The following is a 20,153-nucleotide window of genomic DNA, read 5'->3' on the forward strand; positions in this document are numbered from 1 at the left end:
AAAAAAAAAAATGATGTTATTTATTTGTCAGAGAGAGAGGGAGAGAGAGAGCACAAGCAGGGGGCTTGTGCTGAGCAAGGAGCCCGATGCGGGACTCGATCCCAGGACCCCGGGATCATGACCTGAGCCGAAGTCAGACGCTTAACCGATTGAGCCACCCAGCATCCCAGTTTGCACTAATTTTTATCAGATAAATAGAGACTTAATGTGTCATCAGCATGGGCATTACAGGGAAAAACCTATTTGCTGTCCCTGTCCTTAAGGACTTATGGCCGAAGAGGAGCAATGAAGTAGGCATTCCTGGGCAAAAAAGAAACAAGCAAGCTGAAGCGATTTGGAGTGACAAGGACACTGGCTTTTGGGTCATGTCAACCATGGTTTCATTATTCACTAGCTCTGTGATCTCAGGCAGATTCCTTACCCTCTCGGAGCCTCAGTTTTTTTCTTGGGTAAAATGGAGATGATGACAGTTTCCTCCCAGGACGGCTGGAAGGATTAGATGAGGTTTTGTTTGTGAAGTGCCTCAGCAGCTGGCACCTGGAACTCGTAATTCCTTTCCCCCGTCCCCTTGTCGGTGGGCTCGCACATTGGGCTACGTGTGTGACCCAGACGTTACATGTAGAAGTTCAAATGAGGACGAGCAGTGGCGGCACGAGGGCAGGAAGGGGAAGGGGAGGGCTGCCAGGCACAGAGTGCGGTGCAATGTGTTTTGTTGAGTTAACAAAAGAATGGACAGATGTCACATTGGCTGTGCCAGGTGGTTTACATATATTAGATCATACAATCCACCCCCTTATGAAGATAACATCTCCTTTTATAAGTGAGAAAATGGAGGCTCAGAGAGGTGAAGGAAGTTGCCCAAGGGCGCAGAGCCAGGCTTGTCGGATATGGGTATCCACGCTCTTAGCATCAGTCAGGGGAGGTCACCGAACTGCAAAGGGACAGCCTAGCTGGTGCCATCAGTGGCCGTGAGAGAGGAGTGCGGGTTTGAAACGTGTCCTGCAGCGGACAGGTGGGAAGGGACGAGAGAGGCTGAAAGCTCAGGCCTCGTTCTTTCCATGTCCCTAGACTACAACTCTGTGAACTTTCTGATGATCATCGTGATTTTGCTGGTCATCCTGCTCCTGGTGGCCCTCACCGGCTTCTGCGTGTGGAAGAGGAAGAGGAAGCAGTCGCGTAAGTGCGGGTCCCCAGGGGGCGCTGTTGCCCGACCTGACGCCCGCGGGAGGAGCATGGGAGCTCAGCACCTGCGCTTCCTCCGGAGCGTGGGGACGTGAGTGCATGTCTGGGGGAGGGGAAGCTGCCAGGCCCCTTCTCCCAGGTCGTACCTTCTGGGGGCCCTGGGAATGTTTACAGCCCAGTGTGCAGATGTACGTGCAGGTGGCGGGCTCGTCGGGGGACTGCCCAGCCGGTGCGGGAGCTGTGTCGGGTGGTTGCTGCTCCTGCACCTGCGGGCATCCTGGGGAGAGCACTCCTCTGCCTCGGACAGGCTACCGTCCGGAGGTCTCTGCAGCTCTGTCTTTGCTGCTTTTCTCCCACAGAGACGAGCCCAGCGGAACCTCTGACAGTTTATGAAGACATCAAGAACACGCAGAGCAGGAGAAATCAAGTACGGCGCACGAGGGGCCGGGGTGTCTCTGGATTGGCCTGGAAGATGCTTCTGGGGAGGATGGCCATTAGGGGCAGGGAGACAAAAGGAACCACACAAGCGTCTTCTCAAAGTGATCCTCAGCCCTCCCGTCTGTCTTCCCCATCAGCCTCCCAGCTCCGGCTGTGGAGGAAAGGCGGAAAACAAGGGAGAACCTGGAGCCCTGCAGCTGCACAGGAGTGGGCAGAAGGCTGCTCTCGCCTCCCCAGATGGCACCCTGGCGTCCTTGTTTCTTTTCTTTTAAAGATTTTATTTATTTATTTGACAGAGATAGAGACAGCCAGCGAGAGAGGGAACACAAGCAGGGGGAGTGGGAGAGGAAGAAGCAGGCTCATAGCGGAGGAGCCTGATGTGGGGCTTGATCCCAGAACGCCAGGATCACGCCCTGAGCCGAAGGCAGACGCTTAACGACTGCGCCACCCAGACGCCCCTGGCGTCCTTGTTTCTGCCCCTTCTCCCCAGCTGTGCTAAGCCCCTAGAAGAATCCAGCTTGCTTGTCTTTTGTGTCTGGCCACACATTCTCATGCCCCCGCACACCCAAGTTTACTTTTGTGGGTCCCTTGATTGTCGCCCTGGCTGCGGAGGACGCCAGCCCCCCGCCAGAGCATACCGGCGCTGTAGCTAGCTCGGCGGTCTGCGCGCACAGCAGTCTGGGGAGAGGCCCGAGCCTGCCGAGGGGCTAGAGAGAGAAACCAGGTTAGCACAAAGCCAAGGAGCCAGAACGGCCTCCTCTGAGAATCCCCGAGAACCTCTCCAGCCAGCCTCTGCAGGGAGTGGCCAGCTCTGCCTGGCATGCAGAGGTGTAGCCGGGGTGGGCACCCTCAGAGCGGCTGCAGGGTGCCCCCCACTGCTCTGCCCCTGAGCTGGGCAGGAAGTGGCGACAGGCCTAGGGGAAAGGCAGTGCCTAACTGCCCAGTGGGGAGGGTTGGAGGGGTGGAAGGGCCTGAGGAGGTGAGGCAGGAAGTCGGAGTGGCAGGACCTCCTGCTTACAACACGTATGAAGCCTTGGAGAACAGACGAGCCGCTTCCCTCAGGTCTGGGCTCAGTGGGAACCAGCCGTCGGGGCAGCTTCCCCGGCCTGTTTCCCTGCCCCAGTAGTGGAATACTGGGGTGTGAAACACAAAGGAGACTTTGTTTCTCCCATCACTCCCAGCCGCTGGAACAAATTTCTGAGAGCAAGTCCATCTACCTACAGCCAGAAGCCCAAATGCTTGCGACAAGTGGCCGTAACTCCCTCGAAATGAAGGTTACGTTAGGTTAGGTAAATGCGGGAGAATAGTGGAAAATAACTAGTCAGAGTATTAGACATCTCTTGGGGATTCAGGCCTGTTTCTCTGCCTCCCGACTCAGGAGCTCCTCCCTCTGTGGCCTCATCCCTTGCTGGCTTCTCCCTCCTGGCTCCAGGGTTCGGGCTGAAGGCCTAAATCTCAAGTTCATGTGTTCTTGCTCTGGGGCCCAGTTCGGACCTTTCTGGAGGCACTTCATTCAGGTCTGGGCGGAAAAGAAAAGCAGGAAACTCCTGTTTCTTGCCCAATGCCCGTGACTCTCTAACCTCCAAAGACAGCGGGCGTTTTTCTGCTCCTCTGAGCTCCTTCCTTGTCTAATAAACCCTGCTGGCCTCCTCTTGCTCCCCATCAGAGCCCAACCTGGCAACATGCTCTCGGGGGTAAAACACATCCAGCCCAGTCTCCAGTGGGCAGGAGGGGAACAAGGAGGGCATGGTCTCCCTGCCTCCGGCCTCGGGTCCAAGGCTTCACCCAGCTCTGTAGCTGCCCCGGGGGGTTGGCTTGAGGCCAAGAGCACATGGGCCACCTAGCCTGCATCTAGAGAAGGGGCTTTAAAACAATGAAAGCTTCTGAATTTCCGGGCCTGAGATAAGGCTCAGATCGCAGCCCACTCAGGGCTCAGCCCATTATCCTTGGTTATGTGGCAAATTTGGCTGAGAAGTCAGCAAAGGCAAGTTTCTAAGTTACCAAAGTAAAGCCAGTGATCAGAGCCCCCTTGGACAGGGTCACTCGGTGCAACCCCTTCCCACCTGAGTGGTTCCTTGCACGTGACCCTAACGACTCCAGTGTGAGTTGCTCTTTCTACTGTCCCTCCCCACCCTGGGGTGACTAATGATCACGTCCTCCACCAGCTTCCAGGGGCCCCTCTTGTTTGCTCTGTGTCTCTCCACCCAATCCCAGTCTGGACAGACACAGCCATTTGACCACGTGCCCCTTTACTCTTTCTTGTGTAGGAGCAGAGGCAGAACCCCTCTGGAGAAGGAAGCACCATCTACTCCATGATCCAGTCCCAGGTACCACTCTGGTTTCTCGAATCCATTCCATACCTGTCTATGGGGCTTCCCAATGCCTTCTAGAAGCTCACAGTCCTGAATGGCAGAGTAAGAGCCTGGCGCTCCTGGGGTCTAAAAGACAGCGTGGCCTCAGCTGTATTAAATTGTTTGAAAAGATCTTTGTGCTTCTGGAGTGTCTTGGCAGAGCTGAACAGAGTGGGAAGTCGATGTAGGTCTTCTTTCTCCCTCCATGCCTGTAGCAGGTGTGGCCGAGACGGTCGGTAGGGGGAGGAAATTCATCAGGGACTCACTTCTGTTTTCTGTCCCTGCTACTTCTAATACTTGGGGCCCTTATAGTTTGTTTTGTTTTAATCTCTGCTCCTTATTATACCTGTTTTCAGGAAAGAATGTATCTGGGTTGTTCTCTTTTATCTTACTATGACTTAACAATAACAATTTTTAAAAATTTAATTATTTGATTGAGAGACAGAGAGAGAAAGAGCACAAGCAGGGGAGAGGGGGAGAGGGAGAAGCAAACTCCCCGCTGAGCAGGGGACCCGACGCGGGGCTGCATCCTAGGACCCGGGGATCATGACCTGAGGCCAAGGCAGAAGCTTCACCAACTGAGCCACCCAGGCGCCCCATAATAACATTTATTAAGTACTTACTGTGTCTATTTCCTTAGTGAATCTCACAAAACAGCCTCACGAAGTGGGTCTAATATAACCTCCATTTCGCAGACGAGGAGACAGACACAGGCTAACTAATGTGCTCCAGGCCACAGAGCTGAGCTAAAGGGCTTCTGAGCCTCCACTCCACCTGCCCTCTCCCTGTCTTTGACATTCTGGGATTATAGAAATTCTCCATCAACTGGAGAAGCGCCCTCTGATTTGACCGCTAAAATGACATTATTGATAACCTAGGCTGGGGCCCCTCTCTCAAGGGAAATACTGCCTCTTGGTGGCCAGTGATGAAAAATTTCTGATAAATATGACAAACTTATTTTTTATTTTTCAAAGAACTAAGTCCAGGGGCACCTGGGTGGCTCAGTCGTTAGGTGTCTGCCTTCGGCTCGGGGCGTGATCCCGGAGTCCTGGGATTGAGCCCCACATCAGGCTTCTCCGCTGGGAGCCTGCTTCTTCCTCTCCCACTCCCCCTGCTTGTGTTCCCTCTCTCGCTGGCTGTCTCTCTCTTGCTGTCAAATAAATAAATAAATAAAATCTTTAAAAAAAAAAAGAACTAAGTCCTGAAGCAGTAACCTCTTCCATTTGGTGGCCAAGCTGCCCGGCAGAGAAAATCCTTGGGGAATGGTGATAGGCTTCAGAGAAAGATCAAGAGAAGGAGGAAGAGGAGAAAGTGAAGGGACAGGAGAGAGGGGAAGGGGGGACAGTGAAGGGAGAGAGGAGCTGAGGAAGAAGTGGGGCGTGGAGGGAGAGGCTTAACCCTCACAGCCATTCTGGAATTCTCAGGTTGGGGGGAGCCTCCTCCTTCTGCCATAAGATAATGTGATTCACTAATAGTGGGTCAAAGTCTGAGAGCATTAATGAGAGATGTAAGTGACCGGTACCTGCTAGGCTTCTGGCTTTAGCCACGTTGGGTTCCCACAAGAGGAGTCTGAATAAGGATGAGGAAGAGCTCATCTCAGACTGAGATGCTGAGAGAAGGAGCCCCCCCAGCTCCTTAGAAGGAGGACGGCTACCTGCCTTCGAGGACACCTGGTTCAGGTGCAGAGAAGGAAAGCATGTTGGCAACGGGAGGCATTGAGGTGTTAAGCAAGGATCTCTGGAGAGTCTGGGGTTTAAAGTCTGCTTCTGCTGCGAATAGACGGTCTGACTTGGGCTATTTACCCTTTTGGAGCCTCATCTGTAGGATGGCGGATGGCGGTCATTCGTCTCGTGTAGGCGTGTTATAAGGGTTAGGGGAGAATACGTGCGCAGACAGGGGGATGAGCAGTCAGGTTGTCTGACCTCCGGAGTCCAGGGTTCCTTTCACTAATACTTAGAGCTTCTGTCTGGGCAGGGTTGGGGGGAGGGGTGGAAGAGATGACCTCCCTCCCTAGGATTCTGCTGGATCTACGCTTCTGAAATACTTTTATTTCCCTTCTCTTTAGTCTTCTGCTCCCACATCACAAGAAGCAAATACGTTGTACGCATTGGTACAGCCTTCCCAGAAGGTGAGTCTCTTCCTCCAGGGGGTGCTGTGGATGCAGATGTGGGTTTTGCACGTACACGGGAGTGTGCAGAGTGTGTGTGCACTTCCTCGTGAGCTGCCTTCCACTGTGTGTGTCTGAGCAGCTTGGGTTAAATGGCTGTACTGAAATGTCAATGGGCCAACTAGAAATGCCTTTCTGATTCTGTCTGGAGAAAAAGAACAGGTCTGAGACTAAGAGAACAGTGGATTAAAGGAGTCTCTAGGAGTTTCTATGGGACAAGGACAGAGACAGAAAGGTGGTGCTTTGTACAGAGAGACCCCACTGTCCTTAGGCCAGCTGGGGCTATGGCGAGAGATACTAGAGGGGTTTCCAAGGTGGGGGAATATAGCCCAGACCCAGAGAGACACAATGTTGACTTTCAGGAAACCAGGTAAAGGTTCTGGCCAGTCTTCTGCTGGTGGGGGCCTCTAGGCTGAGGCAACCCATCCCAGTCCCCTCAAATCCTGCTCCAAGCTGAGCTCACAGGTCTTTTGTGGACCTGGTGCCCATGGTCATCTTTTCACCTTGGGTGGGAGGGGAGTTGGAAGAATGGTATTTCCAAGGCTGGAGTCATGGTACGAACACGTAAACTTAACGTGGTAGTGTGGCAAGTCGGGGAGATGCCAAACTGTGGAAGTGTTGGGTACATGCAGGTCAGGGTCAAATGGGGGAGGGGTAAAAACAGATTTTCAGACTTTTTATTCACTCTCCTTCCAACAAGCCATTCAATCTCTCAAGATTCTACCTTGAGAGATATTTATATTTAGATTATATGCCGCAGTGCTTGGCCGCATGGATGGTCACAGGCACCACGGTCACATGCTTGCGAGACTCCCTACCACTGAGAGTGCCTCTGAATTCCAGTGTTTCCGGGGTCTCACCACGGTCAGGGGATGTGTGTGTCAGAAGGGCTTACACTAGGGGTGTGTGTGTGCTGTGCGTTGATGGGATGCATGGTCTGAGGGCACTGCTATGGGTGTGTGTGTGTGCTGGGAATGTGTGCATGTGTGCGTCTGGGCGGTAGGTGGGTGTGGGCACCAGCCTCTGACTTGGGTTCAGAAATGTCATGTCATTCACAAGTATGTATTGTGCCTTCTCTGGAAACCATAAACCCCATGACTTACTCTTGGGGTAGGAGATTCTATTCACAACTAGATGTGGGTTCAGGGGTTTTTTGGGGCCCTAAGTCTCTTTCTCTTTGGGGGCTTCTCACATCAGTGAGGAGTGGGACATTTTCTAACTTGAAGTTAAGCACTTTTTACGTCTGAATTTCCAGTCTGAATCCAAGAAGAAGAACCAGAGCTCTTCCGTCAGTTATACTGTCTACGAAGAGGTAAGATTCTGGAGCTCCTTCTGAATGGGTTCAGTGCCCATAGAAAAGCCTTGAAATCGAACACTCATGAAAAAGCCATGCATAGAGTCTCAGAGTTGTAGAGATTTTAGGGATCTTTCTTTCTTTCTTTCTTTCTTTCTTTCTTTCTTTCTTTCTTTCTTCCTTTCTTTCTTCTCTCTTTTTAAAGATTTTATTTATTTGAGAGAGAGAGAGAGGGTGTACAATCAGGGGGAGGGGTAGAGGGAGAAGCAGGCTCCCCACTGAGCAAGAAGCCCGACGTAGGGCTCTATCCCAGGACCGTGAGATCATGACCTGAGCCCAAGGCAGATGCTTAACCGACTGAGGCACCCAGGTGCCCCCGAGGGATCTTCTTACCCACACTTTTTTTAAAAAAAATTTTTAAATTATATTATGTTAGTCACCATACAGTACATCCCCGGATTCCAATGTAAAGTTCGATGCTCCAGTAGTTGTGTATAACACTCAGGGCTCCATGCAATACGTGCCCTCCTTACCACCCATCACCAGTCTATCCCATTCCCCCACCCCCCTCCCCTCTGAAGCCCTCAGTTTGTTTCTCAGAGTCCATAGTCTCTCATGCTTCATTCCCCCTTCTGATTCTTTCATTTTAGAGATGAAGAAACTGAGGTCCAAGGAAAGCAAGGGTCTAATTCAAGGTCATAGCGTGTGTTAGGGTTGGACTCTTCTTGGGGAGCTTGAGTTTTAAACTGGGGCTGTCTTCCAGCTAGTTCCCCAGCTGTGGGAACGGCTCTACACTGGACATCTCTCCTTCCCAAGGGTGTGTGGAGCGAGGGTGCAGAGAAGGGAGGATAAGTAAATCTAAATGATTTTCTAAAGTTAGCAGGTAATTGGGAACCATTCTGGGGCATAGGTAATCTTAAGCTGCTGCTGGAATGGACACTGTAAAGTGACCATTGAGCCTGGTGGCTGAATTGAGTTCCATCAGGCCATTTAGGGAATGAAAAAGAGGGACTTAACAGTTACTGGGGGTGTATCATGTATTTGGTAGCCTGCTGGTGGCTTCGTGTGAATTATTGCATTTAATCCTCATAGAATGCCATGGGGCAGGCATAATTATACTTCCCGGAGAGATTAAGACGTGGAGGGCACTCCCACCACTAGCCTCATGGTACACCGGAGCTTCCGCCTGTGGTCCAACAAAGATGCTGCCTGCGGTCATAAGGGAGAAGGTGGGTGGGTGCCTGTTGGGATTCCTGGCACTTCAGCTGTAGCCCGGCATCAAAGCCAACCGGACAGCCCAGGGCTGTAGAGGACACCGTGTGGGCCCACGCAGTCTGGTGTGCGGTCATGCTAACAGAACTAGTTAGAATCCGAGCGTGAAGAACTGGTCTCCAGCTCCTCCTTTACTTCATGCTAGTTGTTGACCCTGAGTTATTTGACGACTCCAAGCTTCTTTTTCTTAATTAGTAAAATAAGGGTAATAATTCACACCTCACAAGGTTGCTATGAGGGTCTCCTAGTGGGAGAGGGTCTGAAGTTCTTGTCTTCCGCAGGTTGGAAGGAGACCACTCAAAGCCCAGAACCCTGCTCGACTGAGCCGCAGGGAGCTGGAGAACTTCCGCGTGTATTCCTAGTCCCTGCAGCTGTTGTCTCTTACGTCCCAGCCTTGCTTTGGGCGTCAGCACCGTGGATGAGACCACATGAGTCTACGGAATGGGGCACAGTCTAGGGAGGACATGGGAGTGTGTGTATAGTCTATGTCTTGTCTCGAAAATGATTTCTCATAAGAGCAAGACTGTTAAATACTATCTCTGCACTTCTAGACTGGTCGAGGATGGGCAGAGAGGTTGCCTGTTCATAAAAGACTGCAAAGCAAGTTTATCAAGTGCTATGCAAATATAGGGCGTGCTATTATTAGCATCAAGAGCCCTTCCCCTGGTTTCCTAACGTGTTACTCATCTTTCCTCCTCTCTAATCTGGAATGGCCACATTTCTAGACCCTCCCCTTGCCCAGGCCCATCTTCCAAAGAGGAAGGAAAGATCGTGGTGACTCAGAGGAAGAGAAACAGCCCCCCTCTGTGAGAAAGCCTACCTAGCTGTGAGCTGCCAGCAGGGACACAGGCCAAGGGGCCCAGGCCGAGGCTTTACTCAAATACAGACGAAAAACTCCCCCAGCACGTAGTAAACGTTAAACTCTGGCCACTTGGTCGCAAGGGAGAGCGGGCAGGAGTGAGAGGACATGGTGCCGTCCTGAGAACTGCACGGTGAGACCAGCTTTGCCCACGGTGTGATGTATGATTTACACACAGACGATTAGAATCTACTTAAGCTTCTTCACACATTCTTCACAGTTCGAAACCATAGTCTAAGTTCTGAGTCCTGATGAGTGCTCCCCACGGCATGTGCTGGAGGAAGGGCTCAGCCGGCTGAGCAGCTGGGAACTAGACAGTCTTCTGGGCTCCGCTCCGTCCTCAGGCCAGACTCTTCCATGAGGCTGTGGGGACCAGAGTGGAGAGAGACTCTGGATGAGACCAGGAAGGGGCTGAGTGTGAACTGGAAGAGGTCCTACTCAGAGACCCCAACAGGGGCTATTGCCTGGTTCTTCAATTGCCCGGCTCTGTATTTAATGTACGAATTTAATATAAAACTATGCTGTTATTCAGTGGTGTTCTAAATGTCTTTTCTGAGTTACATTTCTGTGTCCCGTCCATATTCTGTACTTTTCCTCTCTATAGCGGCCAAAGGGCACTTGTGTCCATCAATAAACACATGTCTGTTTAATTCTTGCTGGAGAGGGGGTCCAGATTCCTTGCCAGCTCTCGGTATCTCCCAGCCTTGTTGATACTGGAGCAGAGGATCCCAGGATGCCCGGATCCCAGGCTGCTCAGTCAGTCTCATGGGGGATAGCCACAGCCTGCCCTTGCTCACGCTCTGCCTGATTCCTCTCCCCTGGGGGCTGTTTGGCTGGCTGGCTGACTTCCTCCTGGAGATAAGTGTGGACAAACCACATTTTGGAGCAGGTGTCAAGGGTAAAAACCAGGAAAACATAAGCAAAAGGAGTCTGGGGACTCCAAGGCATGTCCTGGCAGCTCAGGCCAGAGTCAGCGGTTTGGTGAGCAGAGGGATCAGGAAATGATGGGGGTTGGAACAGTTTAGATGAACACCAGAGACACTGACCATCGACCCGGCCTTTCACGCATCCTGAGTTGTGTAGATCTTGAACTGGTCAGTTTATTAAAGGAGCAGAAGAGACCCTATGGGTCCAGGGCTTTTGGGGATGCTGTATTCTAGAGTGTCATAATGAACAACCTTATATTATATGTCTTCACTGAGCTTCTGTAATAATGCCTTACGAGGATAATTATCCATGCAATGACCAGCCGGCGAAGAAGCAGTAATTAAGCTCGGCTGTGTATAAAGCAGCGGGAATGCTCCTTGCAGGACACAGAAGACACAGAAGACTCCAAGACTCCGTGGGACATGTGCAGGAGAGTATGACAGCAGACACACGACATTAAAGGACATCATGGGCTGCCAGGTGCACTTGACACTAACATACACACAGTATCATGAATATAAGTCAAAGGTAGTTCAATCTGCAGGCGAGGGGACAGGGCTGAGCCACACCTGGGGGGAGACGAGAGATACTACGGCTGTTCCACATCCAGACCTGACAACGAGGAGGGAAGTTCTTTGGGGTAAATATGGGAAGCTTATATAGAAGAGGCATTTTAAGCATTTAAAAATATATCTAAAGAGTGAGAGATATACACAGTTAAAACCAGAAATCCACAGTACAAAAAGGTATGCAGTCAAAACAACAACCCAGTTCACTCCCTGGAGGCAGCCACTGATAAGTCTTTCGTGTTTCCTTTTGGAACTTTTGTATAACTATATAAGCATATAGATATACATTTCTTCTTTATCTAACTGGTAGTATGTGATACACACTGTCCTGGACTTCGTTCTTTCCATTCTTAGAGCTCATTCCATATTAGCACATACTAGTCTTTATTCTTTTCTTTCTTTCTTTCTTCTTTCTTTCTTTCTTTCTTTCTTTCTTTCTTTCTTTCTTTCTTCTTTTTTCTTCTTCTTCCTTCCTTCCTTTCTTTTTTTTTTTGTAAATATTTTATTTGTTTATTTGACACAGGGAGAGAGAGAGCACAAACAGGGGGAATGGCAGAGGGGGAGGGAGAAGCAGGCTCCCAGCATCACCACCTAAGCCGAAGGCAGACACTTCACCACTGAGCCACCTGGGCACCTCTAGTCTTTCCTTTCTTTACCAAAGGGGCAGTGCTTGCTGTCGCATGGGTACATTATCACGCATTTAACCACGTTGCTACTAAATGGACATTTAGGTTATTTCTGTCCTTTTATTTAAAAAGGTATTATAGTGGACATGATTTCACATAGATCTCTGTGTCCACAAATGAGAATATCCGTTGGATTCATTTTAGCAGCTGTTTAGAAGATGTCGTGATGGTCCAGGGTCCTTTTGGCAATACTTGGCCAGGCTTGGCAGAGCTCTGAGGTGGTGCATCTGAGCTGCAAGGGGAAACTGTATGAGCACACAAGGAGACAGATGGAGCAGGGACTTCTTAAAGGCCAGCGACTCCAAGAAGGAGCCCGTGTCTGATCTGTTAATGGGCTTGGGAAGTCACAGGGGTGGAAGGAAAGGGCTGGGTCAAATCCAGGCATCTTCGAGACCCTGAAGACAATTCTGAAGTGCTTCTGTCTGGAAGAGCTCCAGGCCCGACATGATCCAGCAGCCCCTCCAACTACGGGGAAAGAAGCAGCAGCTGTTCGCTTTTCAGGTGAAATTTTCATAGGTAGGGATATTGGGAGACTCAGGATCATTCTGTTGTGGTGGCAGCATCACCTGTGGGCCAAAAGACACACAAGAATATGGTTAAGAAAGCCTGGGAGGCCCTGGTTTCTTCGGCCCTGTGCTGGTGAGAGAGGAAGGTCAGGCCAGGCTAAGACTGGTCCACGCGGTAGGAATCAGGTCATATGGGCTGGCCTAGTGATGGAACAATCCATCAGGCTGATCAGAACCTCCTAATGGGAAGTTGCCTAGGCTCTCTGTAAGGGAGATAGACGGCAGTTCAGGGCAGCAGGTTGAGGGGATACAAAAATGGCAATAAAAGGTGTTGCTCTCAAGAAGCTACTGTCTAATGAGCTCAGTCTCTGCCCTGGCTGGAGAAGCAAGACAAGCATCTATAGAGAGATATTCCAGATGGTAGAGGTTATGCATCGAAGTAATGGTCCAGACTCTTTGGCCTTCATGTTTCCAGGGTTCTGAGGACTCCTTGTTTAGGGAAGGCCCTGAGGAGCAGGTGAGATGCGAGCTGATGCAGAAAGGAGGGGAGGCAGCATGTCGGTAATAGCTTAGGAATAGCATAAGCCTTTGAGATATCACGCAGAGACATGTGTCAGAAAATAATGGCTACAGTAGGCTACAGTAGGCTTGAGAATTTCCTGACCAAATGGGCAATGACAGCCTTAGGGGACCTAGAATCAGGACTCGTGGTCCTGAAAATTCTGAAGACAAGGGATAAATCCTGTCAAGACCTGGGCTGAGGAAATGCATTCATTTCCACTTAGACTGTGAGTGAGGGTGTTTGCAGGGATCTGGAGTCCCTGGGGTGGTGGTGTGGGAGCCATGCAGGACTGACCAGACAGGTCGTGACTCAAGGCCGTTCTGAAACTCAGAGTAGGGACTAATGTCCAAGACTTCAAGATTGACCAGTATTGGCCTAAAGACAAAGGGCCAGGTCAGAGTAGAAAGCAGCTTTGGGAAAATAGTGAAAAGTGCAGAGGAGGTCTCAAGGCCACAGGTGAAGTACCTGACTGGCTCAGCATAGGCGTCGTTCCACAAGACAGGACACGAGGTAGATGATGGTTGCACGGAGCTGAATATCTGCACAAACGTTTAACTCAGCAAATTCTATCCATCTTTTAAAGTCCAATCCAAATTATTTTTTTCATGAAGCCTTTCCTGTCTACCTCAGTGCAGTGTTATCTCCCACTTTCAATGTCTGGAAAACTCTTAGGAACTGCACACCTAACGGGTAGTGTGTAGAATGTTTTCATTTCCCTTCCAGGTGATTCAGTTGGCTCCACTCCTCCTCCACAGAAAGCCAGTAAGATCTCCAAGGTTAAGGATAGTGCCTTAAACGTATCTCAATCCCCATAGCACTCAGCCTAGTTCTGGGCGAACAAAAGATGTTCAATAAATATCTATTGATTGATTCATCAATCACAGAGAAGCAGCATAACTGAAAAACTATGAGAGTTTTTCTTATTAAAAATCTTGTTTGGGGGTGCCCGGGTGGCTCAGTCGGTTAAGCATCTGACTCTTGATTTTGGCTCAGGTCATGATCTCAGGGTGGCGAGATGGAGCCCTGTGTCTGGCCCCGTGCTCAGCGGGGAGTCTGCTTGAGATTCTCTTTCTCCCTCTGCCATCCCTCCCCTCTAAAATAAGTAAACAAATCTTTAAAAAAGTTTTGTTTGAGCATGTTAAAGCAAGGAGGAAAAACAGGGAGGGAATTCAGGGGGAGATTTGAAAACAAAAGTGTATATTAACCCAATGTTGTCAGGGAAGTGAAAGCAGAGCAGGCAGCTAGTTTCAGGTCAAGGTTAATTGGTTAAGATTATTCAAGATTATTTTAAAACTCTTTATAGTTTTTATTTTACATGTATATGTGTATATATATGTATGTATATATATATTTTAAAGATTTTATTTATTTGAGAGAGAGAGAGAGCACGAGCTGGGTCAGGAGGGGCAGAGGGAGGGGCGCCTGGGTGGCTCAGTCGTTAAGCGTCTGCCTTTGGCTCAGGGCGTGATCCCGGAGTTCTGGGATCGAGCCCCACATCAGGCTCCTCCGCTATGAGCCTGCTTCCTCCTCTCCCACTCCCCCTGCTTGTGTTCCCTCTCTCACTGGCTGTCTCTATCTCTGTCAAATAAATAAAATAAAATCTTTAAAAAAAAAAGGATGGGCAGAGGGAGAGGGGGAGGGAGAAGCAGACTCCCCACTGAGGAGGGATCCCGACTTGGGGCTCAATCTCAGGACCCTGAGATCATGACCTGAGCAGAAGGCAGATGCTTAACCGACTGAGCCACCCAGGTGCCTTGTATTTTTATATTTTTTAAAGATTTTATTTATTTGACAGAGCGAGAGAGAGCACAAGCAGGGGGAGCGGCAGGGGGAGAGGGAGAAGCAGGCTTGCCGCTGAGCAGGGAGCCTGATGCCGGGCTTGATCCCAGGACCCTGGGATCATGACCTGAGCTGAAGGCTGATGTTTAACCAACTGAGCCACCCACGCACCCCTCTTTCTGGTTTTTAATACCAAAAGTCCAACTACTGTCAGTGTGACCTTAGGCAAAATTAGCTTCTGTGAATCTCAGCTTCTTTTGTTAGAAAATGTGGATGACAGCATGTTTGTAGAAGTGTCTTAAGGATCACATGAGAATATGTTTGTCAATGTTTTATAAATTTGATGTGAAAGTTACTTATTATTATTATTTAATGGTAAATTCTACCATTAAGGGATCTTTTAACATCACAATAAAACCAATGTGTTGTAGTTAATAACACATTTTCCAAAAAATCTTGACATTGGACTATTGGTTGATTTCCAATTGTTTTGGGAAACTGCCATTTTGGTGGATTAAGATTAGGGTTCGAAGAAGACTTAGAAATATACATAGATCATACAGTATTTGTGTTTACAGTTTCTCATTTGGGCCAGTGTTAAGAATAATCAGTATAAAACATTACTAAATCAATTAGAAATGTTTAGCCTTTGGCCAAACAGATGTGAATCAGAAATATTTGTTTAAGCATCTCTGTTGACCATGGAGTGTGTCAGGAGAATGTACAGTGGAGAGAACCGAAGCGCCTTCACCATGGGGATCTAGGACTTGCAGTTAAAATGGTCTGCACAATAGTTCCTTGCTTTAGGAGCCTCGGGAAACAGAGAAGATTGTTTTTACCTTCCGAGGTGTCTGTAGGCTGCTGTAGATTGTGGTTGAACTCTCCTTCTGCTCAGGAACTGGGGTCTTTCCCTGTAACAGACCAATGTCAGACTATCCATAATCATCAGATGAGAGCTTCACGGTCAGCCCTGAAGGAGAGGGGACACCCCACCAGGTTTAGGCTTCACACACAGGGTGGTGGCTGCCTTAGGGTGCTTCTGGTTGCTCACACCTCCCTTATCAATGGCTCAAGATCAGGAGCTGAGGGTGAGCTCCTTCACTCCAAGGGACCCCGGGGTTCGGTAAACATGGATAGAGCCACAATTATCTGTCCATGTGCTGCTGGTCCTGGCCCCTGGTTTGGAGGGACCGGTTATCCAGGATATTGAATGGTGCTAGAAGCGGTGGAGGAAGGAAGGTGTACTGATCAAAAGAGCTCACCTGCAAGTTGAAGAATACTTGTGTATACACTGTGTGGTCTGCAGATGCGGGCACCATGCTTTCTGGGGTGATGAGTTCATATTCTGCTTGCTCCTCAGATGCTGAGTCAGATCCAGTGCCCTCCTGAGAGAGCAAGTCATTCTCCTGGTGTCTTCCAGCCTTGGGTGTGTCAGTTCTCTCCTGGTCCTTCTCTGTTGTTTCACTGCTGTCAGAGATGCTGTTGGGGGTGGGCCTATGCTGTTGCTTGGCAGTCTTAGGGAAAGTGTCCAGCTTCTGACACCCTTGGGAGAACATATTGTACAGTGTGTGTTCAGCAGTGAGTTTTGAACACATTGTGCAGGTGGTAAAATGTGTGCCAGTCCCCATCTCCTTCTTGTGTTGTGCAAGGATCCAACCTGCTCTGATTTCTACTCCAGGTGAGGCCTAAAGAACTGGAGGAGAGGTTGTTCTCCTGTCTGCCCACAGGGGACTCTATTCCACTCTCCTTTCTCCCTTCTTTTCAAACATTCACTCATTTCCACTCGGTAAACATTCATGGAGTGTGACACGGGACGGACTTAGCAACGCTCAGTGAGCTGACCTGGATCTGTTGGCTAAGCCACCCTAACTGCCATGATGTGTACTCTGGGAAAACACAAAGGTCATTAGATCTGCTCTTGAAGGAGGACATTGTCTAGCGGGGGGGTCAGATCCACACAGAAATCAACGAATGGAAGCCCAGCTCTGGCAAGGGTGACATGAAAAATGGAAGGAAAATGTGAGGACATAGTCTCTGGTTAGGAAGCAGAGAAGAACTCATGGAGGTGGTAGGATCGAGGTGGGCCTCAACAGAGGAGCAGGGTTTTGACGAGTGACAGTCTATTCTTGGTTGAAGAAGCAGCATGATTAAGGGCAGGTGTGAAATATTCTTTTTTTTAGAAAAAGATGGTATTCAAAATATTTAACAGGTGCAATGGACTGGGTGTAAGATCATCAGAATGGGTGCCTGTATTGAACAAGTGGTTGGCAAACCAGGTGCATGTCTAGCTGCCTTTGGGGGCACATCAAGCAGCCCATTTGGTCTGAGTGTAGAATAATAATGGCTCACACTTAGGGGCGCTTGGGTGGCTCAGCCGTTAAGCATCTGCCTTCGGCTCAGGTCATGATCCCAGGGTCCTGGGATCGAGCCCCACATCGGGCTCCCTGCTTGGCGGGAAGCCTGCTTCTCCCTTTCCCACTCCCTCTGGTTGTGTTCCCTCTCTTGCTGTCTCTCTCTGTCAGTATATAAATAAAATCTTAAAAAAAAATAGTGGCTCACATTTACCAAGTGCCTAATATGTATCAGACACCATTCTAAACACTTTTCATTAATAAACTTATTCAATCTGCATGAAACCCCATAAGACAAAACTATATTTATTTTTTTGCAGATGAGGAAACTGTAGCATATATTTGCCTGAGTAAGTGGTAAGGTCAGGATTTGAAAGCTGGAAACCTTGTCCCTGATGTTCTCCCCGCCCCCCACCCCGATGTTCTTAACTAATACTCAAAACTACTCCCTATGGGCTTTGCATAGGAAAAAAGTAGGTAAAGGGTGGTCTGGCTAAATACGGAATGAGAATGTAACAGTAATTACCACTAACTGAGTGCACACTGTTGGCACTGACCCACTAAGTACTCACAGCAACTCTAAGAAGTGGGAGCATTTATTTTGCAAGGTAAGGAAACTGATGCATAGAGATTGAATTGCCCAAGATTCACTAATGAGCATAATCAAGATTTGAACACAGGACTCTCTGGTCTCAGAACATATACACTTGGCCCCTAGGTTTTATTGCCTTTTGAGTAACAAACAAAGGCCATGAGGAGCCATTGATGGTTTTAGAGCAGTCAGAGTTGAGCTTTGCAAAATGATGAGCGGAAGGGATAGAAAAGAGGAACTCTGGAGAAGGAATGTCCAGTTAGGAAATTATTATACTATTTAGGGAAGAATGAACAAGGCATGGGATTGTCTGTTAATGAGGAGTGGTTAAATAAATTAAGGCACATCTTTAGGATGGAATAAATGGGAGTCAGTCTTACATATGTTAATACTACTAGGATATTCTCTTAAATTAAAAAAGCAAGGTTCAAGAAAATGCTATAGATTGTTCCCGTATGTGTAATTAAAAGAAAGACACCCACCCACCCACACACACACACACACATAAACACACACACATGCACAGATATATTTAACGACCATAAATGCATTAAAGACCCCGAAAGGATTTAGAAATGCATCTTAACGATGAAGGCCTCTGGGGGGAGAGACCAGGATATTGGGATTTGGAAGAAGATTTAATTGTATACCATGTGGATCTATGACTTTTCAATTAAAAAATCCTATTCAATAAACAAAAAATTTGTGACACAACGAACCTCGGTAGTGACAGAAGATAATAGAGAAGAGGAGACTTTGGAGAGATGGTGGGGAGGTTAAAGAAGCAGACCTTGGGAGCTGAGGAAAGAAAGGTGCTGGGGAGGGAGGAAGAGCAGAGGTGACGGAGGTGTCCCCGACACTTCCTTACTCTTCCTCCTGTGCCCGGAGCACCAAGGAACAAGGGCACAGGCTGGGCGAGACGAGGGTCTGCCCCAGGTGTGAGGAGGGAGCTGGTAGGAAGCTTCACACTTAGCCTTATTCCCACTTCTTGCTCCCTTTCTCTTGGTTACACTTTCCCATCAGAAAAGCCTGCACTGTTGGGTGACTTGAGCCACCAGCATCCCACCCAACACCTCCTGTTCCATCTCTTTAGGGGATCTCCTCCATGAAAGGTTACGTGGGATTTTTAAAGCAGGGTTTGTCTCAGCAGGTGGAGTTTGGGGATTCCTTAGAACCCCAGAGCTTAGAGTTCAGGGTGGTCATTGAGGATACTGAGCCATGGGAAGGGGGGTGGTAAGATGCAGGCATCTCAGCTCACCACTCCAACACCCATCAGGACAGTTCCACTTTTGCACACTTTGTGCAATTGGGGTGTTGCACGGTATTTTGTTTGAAGAAAGCATTCCTTAGCTTTTTCAAAAATCGGGAAACCACTGCCTCAGTGATGACCTTGGGTAACAGTTGTCCCAGACAGTCTCATGGGTTTTCATTTTAATTAGGTTTTAGTTTTGCTCCTACCACAGATTTTTACCATTCTATGTGGCCTTTGTTCCTCCATTCTCGGAATGAGGAAAATAACGCCATCCTCATTGGACACCACATTTAAGTGATGATAATGCCGGAGGAACCTTGGAGACCCCAGAGAATAGGTTGCCTCTTCTAGCTCTGGTACCATCTTTCCAGAGTCCATCCTGGTTGTGGTTTCTGTTCCCAAACCACCTTCCTTCTCCAAGCCACATTACTTCTCAAACTTTAACAGACTTATGATTCACCTTAAGATGCAGGCTAGAGTTCAGTATCTGGGGTGGTGCCCCAATTTGCATTTCTAGCAAGCTCCCAGGGGATGCTCATGTTGCGGATTGGCAGACCACACTGAATACATAGGAGTTTCCATCTGGCCCGGGGACCCCACAGCCCGTGTCACTGATGATATTACCTGGTGCATCCGCTGGCGTGTCAGCGCGGCTGGAGCTGGAGGCTGGGACTGAACCTGACAAACCAAGGTAGAGAAGGTTTACCAATAGGTCTGCGAGGAGGGAGGTGTCTGATTCTGAGTGTCAAAGGAGTTGGGGATAGATTTCCAGGGACAAAGACAAGACAAAGGCACGAGGGAGGAGGTGAACCCTGAGGTGAGTAGGAGCCCATGGGAGAGGGTGACCAGCGTCCTAAGGTCATCTTCAACTGAGGAGAGGGCCCTGGACTCTCCTGCCATCCCTCTGCCCCCTCTGTGGTAACCACTTGTCAGATTGGTTTGCCGTCTTGCAGGAATTGTTCCAGGGATCCTATGTGTCCTAACCTAATATGCTCTTTCTGGGAACTAGTCCATTTCCCCTGCAATATGAAATTTCGAGGGAGCTGCCTATCATAATAGCTAATCCAGTTGGCCACAATGATTGATTGGTCCTAGCAATGGTCGCATGACCCAAGGCTGTGCCAATTAGAGATCTTTCGAGTTGGAGGTGGGGGGAAACATCTTATTTCTCTTCCTGGTGGCATCTCTCTTAATAGGTGTGAGCTTGGAGCTACCAATTGCTGTGTTGTGGCACACCCCACCCGCACCCCTGTCCCTCAGCTCAAAGTGAAAACTAAGGGTGAGAGATGGAAGGCTCTGGTGATTTTTGAGTCTCTGGTGACATTTGTCCGTAAGGCCAGATGGAAGGCCAGTGCCTTCCCTGTCT

The 20,153-nt window shown here is 49.1% G+C and overlaps 2 protein-coding genes across 3 annotated transcripts in view; one reads left to right on the plus strand and one right to left on the minus strand.

Moving 5' to 3' along the window:
* Positions 1-45: 45 nt before the first annotated feature.
* Positions 46-10,218, plus strand: CD244 (CD244 molecule). Its single transcript, XM_034667287.1, has 6 exons — positions 46-1,176; positions 1,542-1,609; positions 3,888-3,947; positions 6,037-6,099; positions 7,394-7,450; positions 8,986-10,218. Exons 1-6 carry the CDS (start codon positions 1,059-1,061, stop codon positions 9,064-9,066), a joined length of 447 nt encoding a protein of 148 aa, XP_034523178.1. The 5' UTR covers positions 46-1,058; the 3' UTR covers positions 9,067-10,218.
* A 1,567-nt stretch (positions 10,219-11,785) lies between these two features.
* Positions 11,786-20,153, minus strand: part of LY9 (lymphocyte antigen 9) — a 46,578-nt gene continuing 38,210 nt past the window's right edge. For both annotated transcript variants that reach the window (XM_011236671.3, XM_011236670.3), the window contains 4 exons: positions 19,412-19,465; positions 15,855-16,135; positions 15,432-15,503; positions 11,786-12,311 (listed from right to left, as the gene is read on the minus strand). In XM_011236671.3, coding sequence (XP_011234973.2) covers positions 12,243-12,311; positions 15,432-15,503; positions 15,855-16,135; positions 19,412-19,465 — 476 coding nt within the window. In that variant the 3' untranslated portion in view covers positions 11,786-12,242. The remainder of the gene's footprint in view (positions 12,312-15,431; positions 15,504-15,854; positions 16,136-19,411; positions 19,466-20,153) is intronic.

The sequence above is a fragment of the Ailuropoda melanoleuca genome, chromosome 8 (assembly GCF_002007445.2).
Source record: "Ailuropoda melanoleuca isolate Jingjing chromosome 8, ASM200744v2, whole genome shotgun sequence".
In the NCBI taxonomy this organism is placed as follows: Eukaryota; Metazoa; Chordata; class Mammalia; order Carnivora; family Ursidae; genus Ailuropoda; species Ailuropoda melanoleuca.

What these genes read in the sequence shown, in the direction of transcription:
- CD244 (XM_034667287.1), top strand. Translation starts at nt 1,059, where the DNA reads ATGTCCCTAGACTACAACTCTGTGAACTTTCTGATGATCATCGTGATT. An exon ending in GAGGAAGAGGAAGCAGTCGC is followed by an intron (nt 1,177 to 1,541) that starts GTAAGTGCGGGT and finishes TTTCTCCCACAG; the next exon opens with AGACGAGCCCAGCGGAACCT. An exon ending in GTTATACTGTCTACGAAGAG is followed by an intron (nt 7,451 to 8,985) that starts GTAAGATTCTGG and finishes TGTCTTCCGCAG; the next exon opens with GTTGGAAGGAGACCACTCAA.